The following is a 17,522-nucleotide window of genomic DNA, read 5'->3' on the forward strand; positions in this document are numbered from 1 at the left end:
TTAAAAGAAATCACAGAAGACCTAAATAGATGGAAGGGTATACCGTGTTCATGGACTGGAAGACTAAATATAGTTAAGATGTCAATTCTACCTAAATTGATTTACAGATTCAATGCAATACCAATTAAAATCCCAACAACTTACTTTTTTCTGGAAGGGCAGGGTGTCCCAAATAGCTAAAAGTATCCTGAGGGAAAAAAAAAATGAAGTTGGATGTCTCACGTTACCTGACTTTAAGGCATATTATGAAGCTACAGTGGTCAAAACAGCATAGTACTGGCATAAAGATAGATATACTGACCAATGGAATAGAATAGAGTGTTCAGATATAGACCCTCTCATCTATGGATAATTGATCTTTGATAAGGCAGTCAAGCCAACTCACCTGGGACAGAACAGTCTCTTCAATAAATGGTGCCTAGAGAACTCAATATCTATATGCAAAAGAATGAAAGAAGACCCATAACTCACACCCTATACAAAAATTAACTCAAAATGAATCAAAGACCTAAATATTAGATCTAGACCATAAAACTGTTAGAAGAAAATGTAGGGAAATATCTCATAAATCTTATACTAGGAGGCAGTTTCATAGGCCTTACACCCAAAGCAAGAGAATTGAAATAAATAAATGGGAACTCCTCAAAATTAAACACTTTTGTGCATCAGAGAACTTTGTCAAGGAAGTAAAAAGACAGCCTACACAATGGGAAACAATATATCAGATAAAGGTCTAGTATCCAGAATTCATACAGAGATTGTTTAACTTAACAACAAAAAGACAGCCAACCCAATTACAAAATGGGTGAAAGATTTGAACAGACACTTCTCAGAAGGGGAAATACAAATGGCCAAAAGGCACATGAAGAGATGCTCAACTTCCTTGGCCATTGGAGAAATGCAAATCAAAATCACAATGAGGTATCATCTCACATCCACCAGAATGGCCATTATCAACAAAACAGAAAATGACAAGTGCTGGAGAGGATGTGGAGAAGGAGGCACACTTATCCAGTGTTGGTGAGAATGTCAAATGGTACAACCGCTGTGGAAGGCAGTTTAGGGGTTCCTCAAAAAGCTAAATATCAGACTGCCATATGACCCGGCAATACCATTGCTAGGTATTTACTCAGAGGACATGAGGTCAAGGACACAAAAAGACATTTGCACACCAATGTTTATAGCAGCATTATTTACAATTGCAAAGACATAGAAACAGCCAAAATGTCCATCAACAGATGAGTGGCTAAACAAACTGTGGTATATACATATGATGGAATATTATGCAGCCATAAGACAGAATAAAGTTATGAAGTATGTAACAACATGGATGGACCTTGAGGACATTATGCTGAGTGAGATTAGCCAGAAACAAAAGGACGAATACTGTATGGTCTCACTGATAGGAACTGACATTAGTGAATAAACTTGGAGAATTTCATTGGTAACAGAGACCATGAGGAGATAGAAATAGGGTAAGATATTGAGTAATTGGCACTGAAGGACTACAGATTGTGCAACAGGACTGAATGTAAAAACTCAGAAATGGACAGCACAATACTACCTAACTGTAATATAATTATGTTAAAACACTGAATGAAGCTGAATGTGAGAATGAGAGGGAGGAGGGCTGGGGGCACAATGAAATCAGAAAGACAGACAATAAAGACTGAGATGGTATAATCTAGGAATGCCTAGAGTGTATAATGATAGTGACTAAATGTACAAATTTAAAAAATGTTTTTGCATGAGGAAGAACAAAGGAATGTCATTACTGCAGGGTGCTGAAAATAGATGGTAATTAATATTTAAAAATTTTAACTTCTGTGTGAGACTAAAGCAAAAAATGTTTATTTGGCACAAAATTTATATTTTGACTAGTGCACTTCCTAATATAACTTATGTAGACAGCTTAATTGAACACCTTAAGTACATGGAACCTTGAGTAGGACATGAGATTTTGTTGTTTGTCCAGAGTGATGCCCAGATAAATCCTGGAGTGATCTGAACAGTGAATAAAAAAGTATTTGCAAAGTCCCCTTTGGGGAATGATGAGAAAGGGGGAAAATTCAACTTCTGCAAGTTGAATTCTTGATATTCTCACAAGCAGTGCAGACAACCAAAGCTATAGGCTGAGCCCCCAATCTCGGGGTTTGTTCATATGAAACTTAACCCCACAAAGGACAGGTCAATCCTACTTAAAATTAGGCCTAAGAGTCACTCCCAAGAGAACCTCTTTTGCTGCTCGGATGTGGCCTCTCTCTCTCCAGCCAACACAACAAGCAAACTCACCACCCTCCCCGTTTACATGGGACATGACTCCCAGGGGTGTGGACCTTTCTGGCAACATGGGACAGAAATCCTAGAATGAGCTGGGGCTCAGCATCAAGGGGTTGAGAAAACCTCGACCAAAAGAGGGAAGAGTGAAATGAGACAACATAAAGTGTCAATGGCTCAGAGATTCCAAACAGAATCGAGAGGTTATCCTGGAGGTTATTCTTATGCATTAAATAGATATCAACTTGTTAGTTAAGATGCAATGGAGAGACTGGAGGGAACTGCCTGAAAGTGTAGAGCTGTGTTCCAGTAGCCATGTTTCTTGAAGATGATTGTATAATGATATAGCTTTCAAAATGTGACTGTGTGATTGTGAAAACCTTGTGTTTGATGCTCCTTTTATCTACCTTATCAACAGACAAGTAGAACATATGGAATAAAAATAAATAATAGGGGGAACAAATGTTAAAATAAATTTAGATTGAACTGCTAGTGATCAATGAAAGAGAGGAGTAAGGGGTATGGTATGTATGAATTTTTTTCTGTTTTCTTTTCATTTCTTCTTCTGAATAGATGCAAATGTTCCAATAAATGACCATGATGATGAATATGCAACTATGTAATGATACTGTGAATTACTGATTATATATGTAGAACAGAATGATTAAAAGTTAAGAATGGGGTGGGCCACGGTGGCTCAGCAGGTAAGAATGCTTGCCTGCCATGCCCCAGGACCTGGGTTCGATTCCTGGTGCCTGCCCATGTAAAAAAAAGTTAAGAATGTTTGCATTCGTTTGGTGTTTTTTGGTATTTAAAAAAAATTAATAAAAAAAGAAGCTAAAAAAAAAAGGAAGATTGTCACAAAATGATCCTAATCTTTCCCACTAACTCCCACTCAACACCAGATGTACTAGTTAGTAAATAACTCCATGCAAACATGGTCACATCTCCATGCAAACAATAAAAAAGATCCCACCCAGCAATACCAAACGAGAATTAAAGAATTTGGCTCTTCTGGGGTACACAACAAATTGGCACACCAGCTGACTGGAACAATGCGATACACCAGAAACAGAATTGCTTTTAAAAACGGGAATTTATTAATTTGTAAGTTTACAGTTCTAAGGCCGTGAAAATGTCCAAGTTAAGATAATACTACAAAAATGTCCAAATTAAGGCATCCAGGGAAAGATACCTTGGTTCAAGAAGGTCAATGAATTTTGGGGTTTCTCTCTCAGCTGGAAAGGCACATGGTGACGCCTGCTAGCTTTCTCTCCAGGAATCTTCAATGGCTTCCCCAGGGCTCTGCCCGTTCTGTTGGCTCTGTCCGTTCTGGTGGCTCAGAAGCTTTTCTCCCAAAATGGTTCCCTCTTACAAGGCTTCAGTAGGCAACCCATCTTGAATGGGTGGAGACATATTTCCATGGAAACCATCTAATCAAAGGCTACCACCCACAATTGGGTGGGTCACATCTCCATGCAAACAATAAAAAAGATCCCACCCAGCAATACCAAATGGGAATTAAAGAATTTGGCTTTTCCAGGGTACACAACAGATTCAAACTTGCACACCAGCCAACTGGACAATGAGCCAGCTGGGACCCATGGGACACTGCCTTCCCCAGCTGAATAGAAAGCATGTGAGCTCAGTTACCCACAGGTCTAGTGCTCCCACTCCCCAGCAAGGGGAACTGTAACGTCCCATAGGCCCTAAGCTTCCCCCGTAAGAGTTGGCACCTGCAATCCAGACATTCCTGGCCCCTAGCACACCACTGACAGGCTAGCCTTCTCCGAGGGGAGATCCACAAGTATGGAGTTCCTTCCTTGGACGAGGACCCACCCCACCCCAGCAGATGCCCTGGCACACCTCCCTGTGAGAGGAGAGGTTGTGGGCCACATCCGACTCTATCCTGTTGACTGAGGTTTTGCCATTGCCTCAATGAAGCCTCTGCCTTAACCCAAGTGGGTGACATGTTGGAATTCAAGCCAACCTCTTGCACAATAGTTGGCGGTTCAAGGTGACTGGTCCAACAAGAGAGAAATAATACTATGCATTTATGGACACATATTTAGTAATGATATGAAATCATGGCAAAGGATTTGTACTCGCTTCAGAACAATGACTATTTTTGGTGGCTGGTGGTGAGTAACAATCAGCGAGAAGTCCAAGGTGGGCTCGACATTTGCAAAAATGGGCAAAATTGGCAAAATGATATTTGTTAAATAGGAGTGGCGGGCACATCCTTAATTCCTTTTTCTTTGACTCCTCACATAGTCCATTATTAAGTCTCAATGACACAGTAAAAATGGCCACAGACTTTTTGCCTAATCTCCCATGAAGCAGTGGCATCATTTCCCTCCCACACCGGAGCTGGGCTGGCCTTTGGATTAGTTTTGACTGGCAGGGTGAGGGAGAGGCAATGCTGTGCCTATTTCCAGCCAAAGTAGTATGAAGACCTGGCCACTTCCACTTCTAAACTCTGGGACTTCAATTGTTACACTGTAAAGAGCTTGGGCTAGACTACTGCTGGATGTAGGAATAATGAGCAAGCATGTGGAGAGAGAGAGAGAGGAAATGGTAGAGGAGAATCGAGGCACCATTCTTGGATCTTCTAGAAGGAAGTGAGTGAGTGACCTAGCCAAGGCTACCTGGAGCAGAAGAGACACCCAACTCAGAATTCTAACCCATACCGTAAGATCTTGTTTTAGGTCAATACATTATAGGGTGACTTGTTACTTAATAATAAATAACTAAATAAGTCCTGATCACTTTCCTTTCAAAAGACATTCACAGTCCATCCTCTTTTCCGAGCTCCTGCCCCACCATCCTGGATATACCCTGTACCCTTTCTCCAGAGCTGCCATCACTCCCAGAGTCAAGTCCAAGCCCTGCCCTTCCTGCCATGAAGCCTCTCCTCTCCAGCTCACAGTGCCTCCCTGGTTCCTCCTGGGCCACCTTGCTGTCACTCAAATACTGAACTCATCCCCCCCTTCCCAGTGTTTGCACTGACTGGTGCTCCTGCCAGGTTTGCCATTTCCCTGGCTCAATGGGATTGGTTCCTCACTCCATTTCCTGGATTCTGCTCAAATGCCACCTCTGCAAGGAGGCTGCCCCCAATGTCCAATCTAAAATAGTGCCCTCTGCCCATCACTCTCCATCCTGTTTCCTGACGGAATTTCCTCACTGCCTTTTTCACTCCTGCCAGATCATATGCTTAAATCTTGCTCCCCTTGGGGTGTAAGTACCATGAGGAGACAGACCTGGGGATACCAGCACCCCCATCTGTAGCTGGCTCTGGCATGAATGAAGGCGTACGGGAAGAAGGCCAGGCATATCATTCATTCTCTGTCGGTCTGAGCACCATTGTGTTTGAAAAAACACACTTTTCCTCCTCTTTCCCCTGGTTCCCTTCTTCTGGTCTACGGAACTCATAGGAGATTTCACAGCTCCTCAGAGAGGTTTTACCCAGTGATAATTAAAATAGTTAAGAGGTGCCTCTTCAGCACATGCCCTTGCAGTAATCCTATCTACATTAAGTCACTCTCTGATTTCCCCCTGTTCTTTGTTGCTGACTTTTTCCTGCTGGAATTAAGAAGCCCCATGAGAGCAGAGGCCATTCCTGCTATGTCTTCGGCATCTAGAACAGTGTCCATCAAAAAGAGATGCTTGATAACTGTTGAAATAATAGTGCTGAATTAATAAAGACAAACAAAAAGCCAAGTCTTAGAGGAAATACAGATAATGGAGGCCATTAAAAAGAGCTTCAAAAATAAATGTCAGGCAGTGCGATGGTGGCTCAGTGGCAGATTTCTCACCTGCCATGCCAGAGACCCGGGTTCGATTCCCCGTGCCTGTCCATGCCAAAAAAAGAAAAAGAAATGTCAATAAGGAAAAATGCTTTACTGCCCTCTGTTTTGTTGACTTCTCTTAGCATTTTAGGAAGCTGCCTTCCATGTAATTTATGTACATGCTCTGTCTACAAGGACAGCTGATTGCAAATTTTCCCTAATAATGCTTTGAAATATGTAATTATATGCTTATCTGGAATTCATGTGAATGTTGATTTTATAATAAATTAATATGAAATTTTAAAATAAATAAAAATTAACTGAGAAGACAGATTTTTTACATCAAAATAAAATAGAATAAATACTAGTTAGGATCTTCAGAAGAATTCAAGAATACATTGCATATACAACACAGGAAGAGAATGCTATGGAAAGAAGGGAGAACAAGAAAGAGTTTTTGAAAATTAAAAATGAGTGCCAAGGTGAACTCACTACCATTCCCCCAACTAGGGTCATGACTCTTAGGGATGTCAATCTCCCTGGCCATGTGGGCTAGAACTCCTGGGATGAGCTGGGACCTGGCATCATGGGATTGAGAAAGCCTTTTTGACCAAAAGGGGAAAGAGAAAAATGAGACAAAACAGTTTCAGAGGTTGAGAGATTTCCAACAGAGTTGAGAGGTTATCCTGGAGGTTATTCTTATGCATTTTAGAGATACCCTTTTTTAGTTTATGGTGTATTGGAGTGGCTGGAGGGAAGTACCTGAAACTGTTGAACTGTGTTCCAGTAGTCTTGATTCTTGAAGACGATTGTATAATTATATAGCTTTTACAATGTGACTGTGTGATTGTGAAAACCTTGTGGCTGATACTCCCTTTATCCAGGGCATGGGCAGATGAGTAAAAAAATAAGGACAACAAATAAATAAATAATGGGGGGATAAGGGATAAAAAAAAATTGGGTAGATTGTAATACTACTGGTCCATGAGAGGGAGGGTTAAGGGGTATGGGTTGTATGGGTTTTTCTTTTGTCTTTTTATTATTTTGTTTCTAGAATGATGCAAATGTTCTAAAAATGATCTACAGTGATATAAACCCAACTACGTGATGATTTTGTGAGCCAATATACAACGATTGTTTGTGTTCTTTGGATGGACTTATGGTGTGTAAAAACTTCTCAATAAATATATTTAAAAAAAATGAGTGCCAAAATAAAAAGTTAAGGAGAGGGGTTGGAAAATAAAGTGAAGGAAATCTCTCAAACTTTAAGGAAAAATAAAGAAGCGTAGAAAAATATGAAAGAAAATATAAGCAATCTGAGATAACAGGACTTCCAGAAAAACAAACAAAATTGAGAGAGAGAGAGAAAGAGAAGCGAGTCCATGAATGAGCAGAGAAGAAAAAAATTCCCAGAGGAAATGTAAGGATTTCTCCAAGGCCAAAAGGTAAAAACAGCTTGGTTTACCCAGTGCCAAGCAGCATGAATGAAAAAAGACCCTTACTCATATCTTTGGTCATGAAATTTCAGGGAGGATCCTAAAACCTTCCAGAGAGGATCAATCAGGTCACTGATAAAGTAATGAGAATCCAACTACATCAGAAAACAACAGTGTACTCTTCCAAGTTCCAAAGGGAGGCAGCTTCCAGTTTAGATCACAGAGGACAAAAGGAAGATGCTCTCAGGCACATGGCATCTCTTACATGTGTCTCCCATAAACCATTTCTTAGGAATTGTCTTGCTTATGTACAGCAGCTAAATAAGGGCTCAAATTTGAGTCCAGGTGGGAGGTGGAAGGGGGACAGAGGTAGAAAGAAAGGAAACAGGTGCTCACCTTCTGTGCCTCACAGAACAACGGTGAGACTGAGTGTTATGGGTCATCTTATGTCCCCTACAAAGACCTGTTCAACTCCCAGTCCTGTGGATGTGAATCCATTCGTAAACAGGATCTTCAAAGGTTCTATTGGTTAAAATGAGTCCAAACTGAACCAACGTGGGCCTGAATGCAATATGATGGAGTCCTTAATTTTGGACACACAGGAGACAGATGGGAGAGGGAGACGACCATGTGGCAGAGGCAGAAATTGACTTACGGATTGCCAGCAAGCCACCACCAGAACCCTACAGACTCCAGACAAAGCACGATACTGCTGACACCTTGATTTTGAAATTTCAGCCTGCAGAACTGCGAGACAATAAATTCCTGTTATGTAAGCCAACCAGGCTATGGTGCTTGTTATAGCAGCCCCAGTAAACTAAGACAGTGAATCTCCAGACACAAGTCAGAGAAGTAGGAACATGCAACCAATGAATGAGTCACAAATACAGCTGGTAAATGGGTCAATACCATGCCATAACTGAATGCAGAAGGGGAAGCAGGGAGATGCAAGTGCAAAAGTAAACAAAATCTCCATCTTCAATGGTAGGAAGTTAACTGATGCTTTCTCTACAATTTGAGCAAGAGAGCAGTGCAGGCACATTCTTTAAAACAAAACCAGAAATAGAAAACATAGATCCTTTGAAGTCTGGCCACCAGGACCACGATGTGTTGCTTTTCCTTATATCACCTTCTGTACTATTTGCTTCTGTAACCATGGTGTGTATTACATTGCTTATTATTATTCTTTTTATTATGGATCCCATATATCCCTAGGTTTTATTTACAGCTAATAATTTATACATGGCACAAATCAAGTCCACTGTTCTCAGTGTACAGAAGTCACATAATCCTCACTGTGCTGAAATACTTTTCTCCAGGTTTTGCCCAACAATTGCATGTTTTTTTAAACACATAGAGAGGATGTTCTTAGACAAACATAACATCCAAGGCTTATCTGGTAAAAACCAATTGTTTTGTACTTCTTAATTAGCATAAAAAATTGTATCTTTGAAAACTGAGAACTAAAGAATATTTAAAACCAAAACAGAAAACCACATATACTAATACAACACATTGACTGATATAATAGAAATTCTGTTAAAACAGATTATCAGTGAGGTATCTCATTCAGCAGGCTGGAAAAAAAATCCAAAGAGTATATTTTATACACGTGGTTCTGTGTCTCGATAAAAGTTGTTTTCGCAACATTTATAAATCATATTTAGGAAAGACATACTACAACGAGGATGGTCCGTCTCAGCCCATTTGTTATGAGAGACTATTAACCATTTTGAATGCTCCAATGTCAAGAAGCTGGAAAGCAAAAATGCATTTTGCAATGAAATATGTGACACCATACTTCTAGTAGAAATCATGTTGTTTTAGTTTTCTTGGCTGCTCAAGCAAATACCATCCATGGGTTGGTTTAAACAATGGGAGTTTATTAGCTCATGGTTTTGAGGCTAAGAGAAACCCAACCAAATCAAGGTGTTGTTAAGGAGACACTTTTTTCCTGAAGATGGGTGCTCTGGGGCTGGCTGCTGGTGATCCTTGGTCCGGGCTCCTTCGTCACGTGGTAGTACATTTGGCAGCCTCTCCTGGCCTCTGGCTTCTCTTCCAGATTCCACTGAACTTCAGCTCTTTGCTCCCCTTGACTTTTCCTCTCTCTGTCTGAATTTCGTTCCACTTATAAAGCATCCCAGTAACAGGATTAAGACCCATCTTGATTGAGGGGGCCACACTTTAACTGGAGTATTCTCACCAAAAGGTCCTACTTACTATAGGTTCACACCCACAGGAATGGATTAGGTTTACGAACATCTTTTTCTGGGGTACATAAAGCTCCAAACCACAGTACATGTATTCCTTCCATACCTTAGTTTTTGAAAACTATCCTGTAAAAACTCATGGAAGTTGTTAAATATGGACTATCTACTCCTCTTTCAAATCTTGACTCATATTTTTACCATTTCTGCTTAGTATTTGTATAGCATTTGCCCTGACTTGCCGCAAAAGAATTTTCCTCAGTCATCTTAGAAAGGCTGGACATAGTTCACTCCAATTCCCTAAATGCCAAAGAAATCTCAACGGATGCCTCAAAGGAGAGAGGTAGGAAATGGTGGCAGGAAGGTGGTATTAAGAATTACCAATATGAAATGCTCAAGAGGCTAGGAAAGCAGTGCCAGGATAGTAAGATACCTGTGCAACTTATCTATAGTCTTGTCTTTGAGACTTTTAAACATGGGATTATTTAGGCTTTGGAAGCCATACACAGATTCTAGAGTTCACTGAAAAGTCAAAAACAAACATCTATAAAAATGTAGGTTTTTTTTGGATAACATATCACCTTTCTCATAATTTTCTATTAGAAAAACAGAACTTTTAGAATTGGGTTTTGTCTGTTTCGTCATCTGTACTACTATGCTTTCTATAAATGAAATAACTGGGAAGTTCAACTAACCCTACTAAAGCTGAAATGCTAGATTTAAATTCTGACTTCAACAGCTTGGGCAAAATTATAACAGATCTCACTTTGGAAACCCTCTACTAGCAAATAGAGCAGTCCTATGTATACTTCTTTAAAAAATGGGAACAATTAAATACCAAAACATAATACTAAACCCTTCAACATTATTATAGAACATTAATTCCCCTGTTCTTCATTTAGTATAACCAAACCATCCTATAAACTTCCCACAGTGACCTTTGACAAGAAGCATAAGCCATTTTTCTTTTAGAGAATTAAGTGTTGAACAAAAGACACTGTAGAAAAGAAAATCATATTTATGCATAAAATTTCCTTTGTGTTGTATTTCTTGCAGGCCATCATTCAATGAATTTTGCACTATATTATTTTTTGCTTCTTTGAAAGTAACTTGCTGTGTTAGTTAGATTCAGTTGTCAACTTGGCCAGGTGAGCACACCTAGTTCTGTTGCTGCGGACACAAGCCAATGGTACGTGAACCTCATCTGTTGCTAATTACATCTGCAGTCAACTAGGAGGCGTGTCTGCTGCAATGAGTGACGTTTGACTTAATTGGCTGGTGCTTAAATGAGAGAATGCAATGTAGCACAGCCTAGCAGCTCGGCGTTTCTCATCTCGGCACTCGCAGCTCAGCCCAGGCCTTTGGAGATGCAGGAAGAAGTCACCCCAGGGAAAGTTGTTGGAACCCAGGGGCCTGGAGAGAAGACCTGCAGAGACCATCTTGTGCCTTCCACGTAAGAAAGAACCTCAGCGGAAAGTTAGCTGCCTTTCCCCTGAAGAACCAACAAAATAAATCCCCCTTTATTAAAAGCCAATCCATCTCTGGTGTGTTGCATTCCGGCAGCTAGCAAACTAGAACACTTGCACATTCAAAAATATTTTTTTATCTTCTTGGGCCAACTTCTTTTCTCTACAAAAACCTGATTAAGGATGTTGTATCAAATTACTTGGACTTCCTTCTTGTTCACCAAGTTTAAAATGGGCATAGGCGAGAATGCCCAGTGAAGTACATGAAAGGCTGATAACCTGGTAAATTGACAGTGGGTCCTTCAATAAAACAGAGCCTGCAAATAACATAATGCAGAACCCCAAGTGTCCAAACACGTTGCAGGTGACTGGCAAACTGAGAATCCAGCAAATTGAGAAGTTGACCATGACAGCTACCACACCACATGCAAAGCAGAAATGGGCCAGGGGTCAAACAGCCACCTTTCTCCAAATACGGGGTTGACAAAGGGCACAGCCACCAACAGAGTGGCTGGTGCCATCCATGCCAGGGAGAACAGCAGCCGCGCTGTGTTTACTTGCAATTCATGCCGTTTGGCTCCTACCCATACTTGGTAAAGAGACGTAACCAAAAAACCCAAGGCCAGCAAACACCATTCCAAGGAAACTAATCTCATCATAATAAGAATTAAGCATTACACCTTAAATTGTAGCAACCAGTGTGAGCTTTACTCGGGCGGAGGAGGTTTTCTTGCAGCAGATGGTCTGGATAGCTACGGTGACCCACGCGGCCAGGTCTTGGCCAAGTGATAGGTGGCCTCCTAGGTTGTTCTGCAGACAGAATTTGGGTGAAGACCAGGAAGCCACAGAAGCTGAGGGCCAAGAAGAGCAGCCTGGAGGGCAACAGACTTTGGGGAGTGAAAATGTCCAGCTTCTGGCAGATGTACAAGCTCAGCCAGGCTACCAGGAAGTGCCCCAGGGTCGGGCTCACACGGGGGAAACCAGGACGCACATAAATCCATTGGTTGAGGAACACATGCAGATGGGCGCCAGCAAGGTGCCCCACACTCTGTCCACCCACAATGCCGTGATCCCAGCAGCCCGCCCAGTGGCGACCCCCACAAAGCGGAGAGGGGCGCGGTCTGTCTCCCGACGCCCTTGCCCCTTGTCTTCTGCCTCTGCACGGCCCCGGGTCTCACTGCCCCACCCAGGAGAGGCGCGCCCCCGCGGGTTCCCAGGCAAGCAGCCGCATCAGCCGCCACTGCACGCCCCGCCGTTGTCCCACACTGATGATTTTGAATGCGCTTGTTAGGCTTTGATCCCACAATTCTATTGGGGTCTCTGCAAGAACAGCGAAATGTGGAAAGAATCTAAAGATGCTTTAAGAGGGGATGGATTAAATAAACACTGCTGTATTCATGCAAATGTGATGAGCACGGAAGGAGCTCTAAGACACAACACAAATGAAAAGGGTGTACAATAAAATGTACTGTTCAGTACCATGTGTGCAAAAAAAGAGAAACACCTACAAAAAGAATTGTATGTGTGTGTGTACTTAGAAAGAGGTTGGGACAGAGACACACTAGATGACTAGTGCTCACCAACGGCAGGACAGAAAGGGGGTCCAAGGAGAGCTGTGTCTTCTTCCACAGCATTTACATTTTCTATGAGAATATGCACAATTACATACAAGCAACTTTTTTCTTCATTTTTAGGGGAAAAGTTGGACACAAAGAGAATACTCCTTGCTCACTGTCAGTCAGAGGCCCTTTGCTTGCTTTTGGGTTTTGAACCCAGAGGTGCTGGTGATGTTTGCACCTGCCTACTTATAGCCTCTGAGCCTGGCAGCCAGGGACAGAGAACAGCCCAATGGCCCCACCAGGGCCTGGCCTGGCCTGCACCACCAGCACAGCCCACCCCCTCCACCCCAGGCCCCTGCATCTAACTTGGGAGTTGTGGGTGGGAGGCACCCGTGACAGCCCAATGGGCTCTGTGAGCTTCTTCAGCCATCCAAAGTCCAAAACGAGCTACCAAAAAGGAACCGTGAGACGTAATTTTTGTCCATTGGTACTTCATTTCTAACCTCAAATTTGCATTATCACCCGGCTGTATAGTGAAAATAATGGGCTTCAATTTTTCAATGCCTTTAAATAGCTCTAGGTCTCTGAAAAGTTCAAAGTGCCACAGAAATAATGTTATTTTTGTCCTTGGTTCTCCAGAAATGACCGCATAGGTGATTTTAAAGCAACACCTGCCAATGTGTCCTGACTATTGGGTGCTGTATGACAACAGGGGATGATAGAACCCTGGCACCAGTTATCAAAGTGCACTGTAATCTTAAAACATTTTTTACAGTTGGAAAGATAATTTCTCACGAATGTGTGATTGTTTTTTATCATGCATCAGAGTTATGAGCTCAGGAAATCTATTGTTTGACATGCACGTTTCTGTTTTTTTGTCTTGAGGTTTTTTGATTTTTGTTTTCTGAGTCAGTTGCTCCTAATAAAACTTAAGTCACATGTGTTTTGAAACTGATGACAGATCCTATAGACCATTAACACTGTTTCTTGTAGAATAGAGCGGAAATAATTTAATCCAGGAACCTGCAGAAATGATATTTCCCAAATGTCTAAATCAAGTCTAGATGATTTTTCTTTTTGGTATTTGCATTATTCAGCTGGAAAAATGAGTCAAATGATTCCAGAGGGATGATTTCTTTGCTCATTTTTATGATCTCACACACATCACCATAAAACCCCACATAAAACTGAGCATCAAATGCCTCATTCCTTCTTAGCCCAAGGTCAGGTACCAATCAACCCTTCCCCATGGCTAACGGAACTCTGAATGCCTCATAGCATGGAAATCTGATGAGGAAATTGTGTTTGAGATTTGCCCTAGGCTTTATGAGTTGGTGCCGCCTCTATTCCCATCTCTTGACTCCAGTCCCAGAAAAGTGTTCCCGGCTCTCCCTTCTCATAACCAATCTTGGGTCTGCACGATTCATGGTCCCCAGGAATGCCTTTACCTTTTAATCTCCACCGGCATCATCTGCCCTTAAGGTCAGAGGATGGATTTTCTAAGAGCATTGACTTTGATGTCTACACTGACCACATTCTCAATGGACTGACTTCAGATTTTCTTTCCCTGCTCTTGACAAATAAAGGTGTTGTCCTGTTGTCACTGAGAATAAGCATCTACCACTCCACCTTTTCTTCTTACCCACCTTGTGACGGAGCCACACAGAAGACAACCTTCCCGGACTTCTGGGGTCCTTCTGGTACCCAGAAGTGTCCTTGGTACACTTCTCATGATACCTTAGAACCACATGCAGCCGGGCACAGGGTGAGACCTCAACACCTAGACCAGACTTTACAGGTTACAGCATCCTTTCTCACACCTCTGTGCTCAGTGGTCCCCCATCCCGGCTGCACACAAAAATCACCTGGGGAGGTTTAAAAATGTTGTTGATGCCCCGATCCTACCCCCAGAGATTCCAATTCAGTTGGTGTAGGGGTGGATGGCAGAGATCTGCATTTTTCACAAGCTCCCAAGGAAATCATGTGCAGCCAGGACTGAGAACCATGGGCCTGGTTTTACGGATGAGGAAACAGCTCTGGAACTGGAGTTGTAGTAATAATAGATGTCTATGGACCGTCCACTTTTGTCTTCTTTATGACAAACGTCTCTCAATAAACAGCAAAGCAGTTAAATGGAATCTGGACCAACTGAACACAGGGCTGCCGGGATGATGAAGGACTCAGAACGGGGATTTCTAGACGATGTTGATAGTTCCCTTTTTTTATCCACTGGGGTTCCGGAAAATGTATGTACATTCATTCACTAGAGTTTAGACTTATATGCTATTTGGAAAGTCCATTCTCAGGAAAAGAAAGCATTCCATAAAAATCCCTAAGTGGGGCTCTTTCAAGGTCTGACTCCTGTGGACGGGAACCAGGCAGGTGGGTGACACTCCCTGTCCTTGCCCACCTGGAAGGCAGCTGCAGGCTCAGAGTCCACCAGGACTGGGGATTGCTCGCAGCATCCCCTGACTTCTTCACAGGAAAGAAAATGTCTCTCTTGGCCACTGAACATGCTCACTGGGCTTAGGCTGCACCCCAGCAAGTAACAGGGCCATCGTAGGGGCCACCTGCCCCTAACTATCTCCTCCCACATCCCCTAACCCTACATAAAGGGAACAAGTCAGGGCTGCCATTACTTGTGGGCTCTGGCCATCTAAAATTAGAGTGGATTGCTCCTGAGAGCCTGTTCCTGGCAGGGTGGACAGAGTGGGTAGGACGCATTTTCTACTAGGCGCGGACCTGCCACAGACAATGATGACTCCAAAGGCTAAGGTACAAGAGCTCAGGCGATATCAGGTGGAATGTGTGGCAATGCAGGCTGCCTGCTCTTGGAGGGCGTGGTGTGGTTTACTCAGCATAAATGAGACCCACAGTGAAAGGCAACGCTTCTGCTTTTAGTTATCTCAAGAAATAGGTTAAGGGATTCTGATCAGCCAAAAGGGAGGAAGGAGACACAAAGAGAGCAAGATAGAGTTGCACAGCACAAGCTTCTTAACAGAGTTGTCCAAAGAGAGCTGGCATGGCCTGAAAGGTAGCCAGCTCCCCATTACTAGAAGCAAGCCTATTCTGGACAAACACATAGGGGAAGAGCTAAGCGTCCGAGGAAGGTTAATGTTAAAAGGCCCATTCCAACCCCGAGCTCCTGTAGTTCAGGCTCTGCTCTGTGGGCACGAGGTACAGTGGCGTTAACTGCCCATCCACGATGGACACCCACAGCTGAGACTACCATCACTGGCTCTGCCACTTGGTCTCCCTTACCTTCACCTCACCTGGTCTGGGGATTTGCTAGTGGGCACTGGCTATGCTCCCTGCAGAGTCCCAGTGCTGTTTCTGTGATTGGGCTGGAGGAAGGCCAGCCTCCTTCCCAGGAAAACCCTTGTCCACCTCTCCTTGCTCCTATGGTGAGAACGCAGCCCAGCAGTCAGTCCCAGGAACAGTTCAAAGATCTGGGCTGGTAATGACACTCTGAATGGCTTTCATAAACGTGAGTTTCTTAAAGTGGCTCACCAAGAAAGCATGCTAAAGGGGGAAGGGGGCACTTCCTATTTCAGTCTATTTCCTACTTCTGCTGCTAGAAGGCAGGAAGAGTCTCCTCTGGGCAAACCACCTAGCTCTTATATTAAGAAGTTATTTTTAATACAGATTTTAAAAGCAAAGGAAGAAGAAGAAGGGGTAGGAGGAGAAAGACATTGAAATAGCTATATAAAAACATCAAAACCTGGATTTGAAGACCTGCCGGAATGTTCCGTTCTTGTCTGGACATCTCCAGGTCCCAGCATGCCGGGTCGGTGGAAGGCAGTGAACTGAGAAGCTAGGACCAGTCACAGAGGGAGCTCCCTCCGGGATGAGGTCTGCCAAAGCAAACCTTACCCCCGACTTTTGCAGAAAACTCTTGCTCAAGTTCGCCCCGTCTGAATTATTTGGGAGGTTTCTCAAATCTCTACTTTGGCTGGTGCCTCAGCTCAGCTGGCAGGGCAGGTTTTTCCACTTTGATCCTGAGTGTTGTTTAATTGCAGGAACTTGGAATGTTTAATGGCATGTTTGTCAAGATAGATCGTCCAGCGGCACGGGCCTGGATTTCATTGATCCTGGTTTTGTTAACTTGCGTATCCTAAACTCATCAAGGCTTTCTGAAGTTGCGCCTGCTCCAAAGGTGAGTGACGGCTGACAGTGCTAAAGAGGTGGGGACACACCCTCCTGGGAAACTAAGTTGCTTTCCTTGTAGAGCATCCCAGCACCACAGTGCAGCTGGGGAAAGTTTCTACACATTCATGAGCTTCCAAAGGGTTATTAATGGTTCTAAACAAACAGGAGGTGAGACTATGCGAATTAAATCAGGTAGATGCAGAAAAAATACAGCTGGCCCACAAATTAAAAAAAAAAACATATATATATATATATATATATATATATATATATATATATATATGTAATACCATTACCCAAAATTCCCAAAGTAGAAAAAAAGATGTGCTTTAATAAAGTTTGAATCTTTTTCTAAACTATATATGGAAATATAATAGGAAGTTTACCATTCCCAAAGCATGTTATCTTCGAGGTCTTTTTTTTTTTTTTAACTTTTTTTTATTAATTAAAAAAAATTAAACAAAACATTTAGATATCATTCCATTCTACATATACAATCAGTAATTCTTAATATCATCACATAGTTGCATATTCATCATTTCTTAGTACATTTGCTCGAGGTCTTTTTAAAAGGTGAGAGAGCTGCCCTACATTGGAAATTTCTCTTTGAGTATAATTTGTTTTCCTCTGGCAGTTAACA

General features: G+C 42.4%; 1 protein-coding gene and 1 pseudogene across 2 annotated transcripts in view; both read right to left on the bottom strand.

Annotated features, from left to right (window-relative positions):
- Positions 1-17,522, bottom strand: part of LRRK1 (leucine rich repeat kinase 1) — a 164,010-nt gene that overhangs the window by 136,320 nt on the left and 10,168 nt on the right. Inside the window, exon 1 of one of the 2 annotated variants that reach the window (XM_077124021.1) lies at positions 16,455-17,027. The exons of the other annotated variant lie outside the window; for it this stretch is intronic. Within the exon in view, the coding sequence (XP_076980136.1) occupies positions 16,455-16,515 (61 nt within the window). The 5' untranslated portion in view covers positions 16,516-17,027. Of the gene's footprint in view, positions 1-16,454; positions 17,028-17,522 lie in introns of those variants that run through there. 2 annotated transcript variants of the gene reach the window in all.
- On the bottom strand, positions 50-16,444 carry LOC143652427 (solute carrier family 35 member E3 pseudogene; annotated as a pseudogene).

This window comes from Tamandua tetradactyla, chromosome 12, assembly GCF_023851605.1.
Source record: "Tamandua tetradactyla isolate mTamTet1 chromosome 12, mTamTet1.pri, whole genome shotgun sequence".
Lineage (NCBI taxonomy): Eukaryota > Metazoa > Chordata > Mammalia > Pilosa > Myrmecophagidae > Tamandua > Tamandua tetradactyla.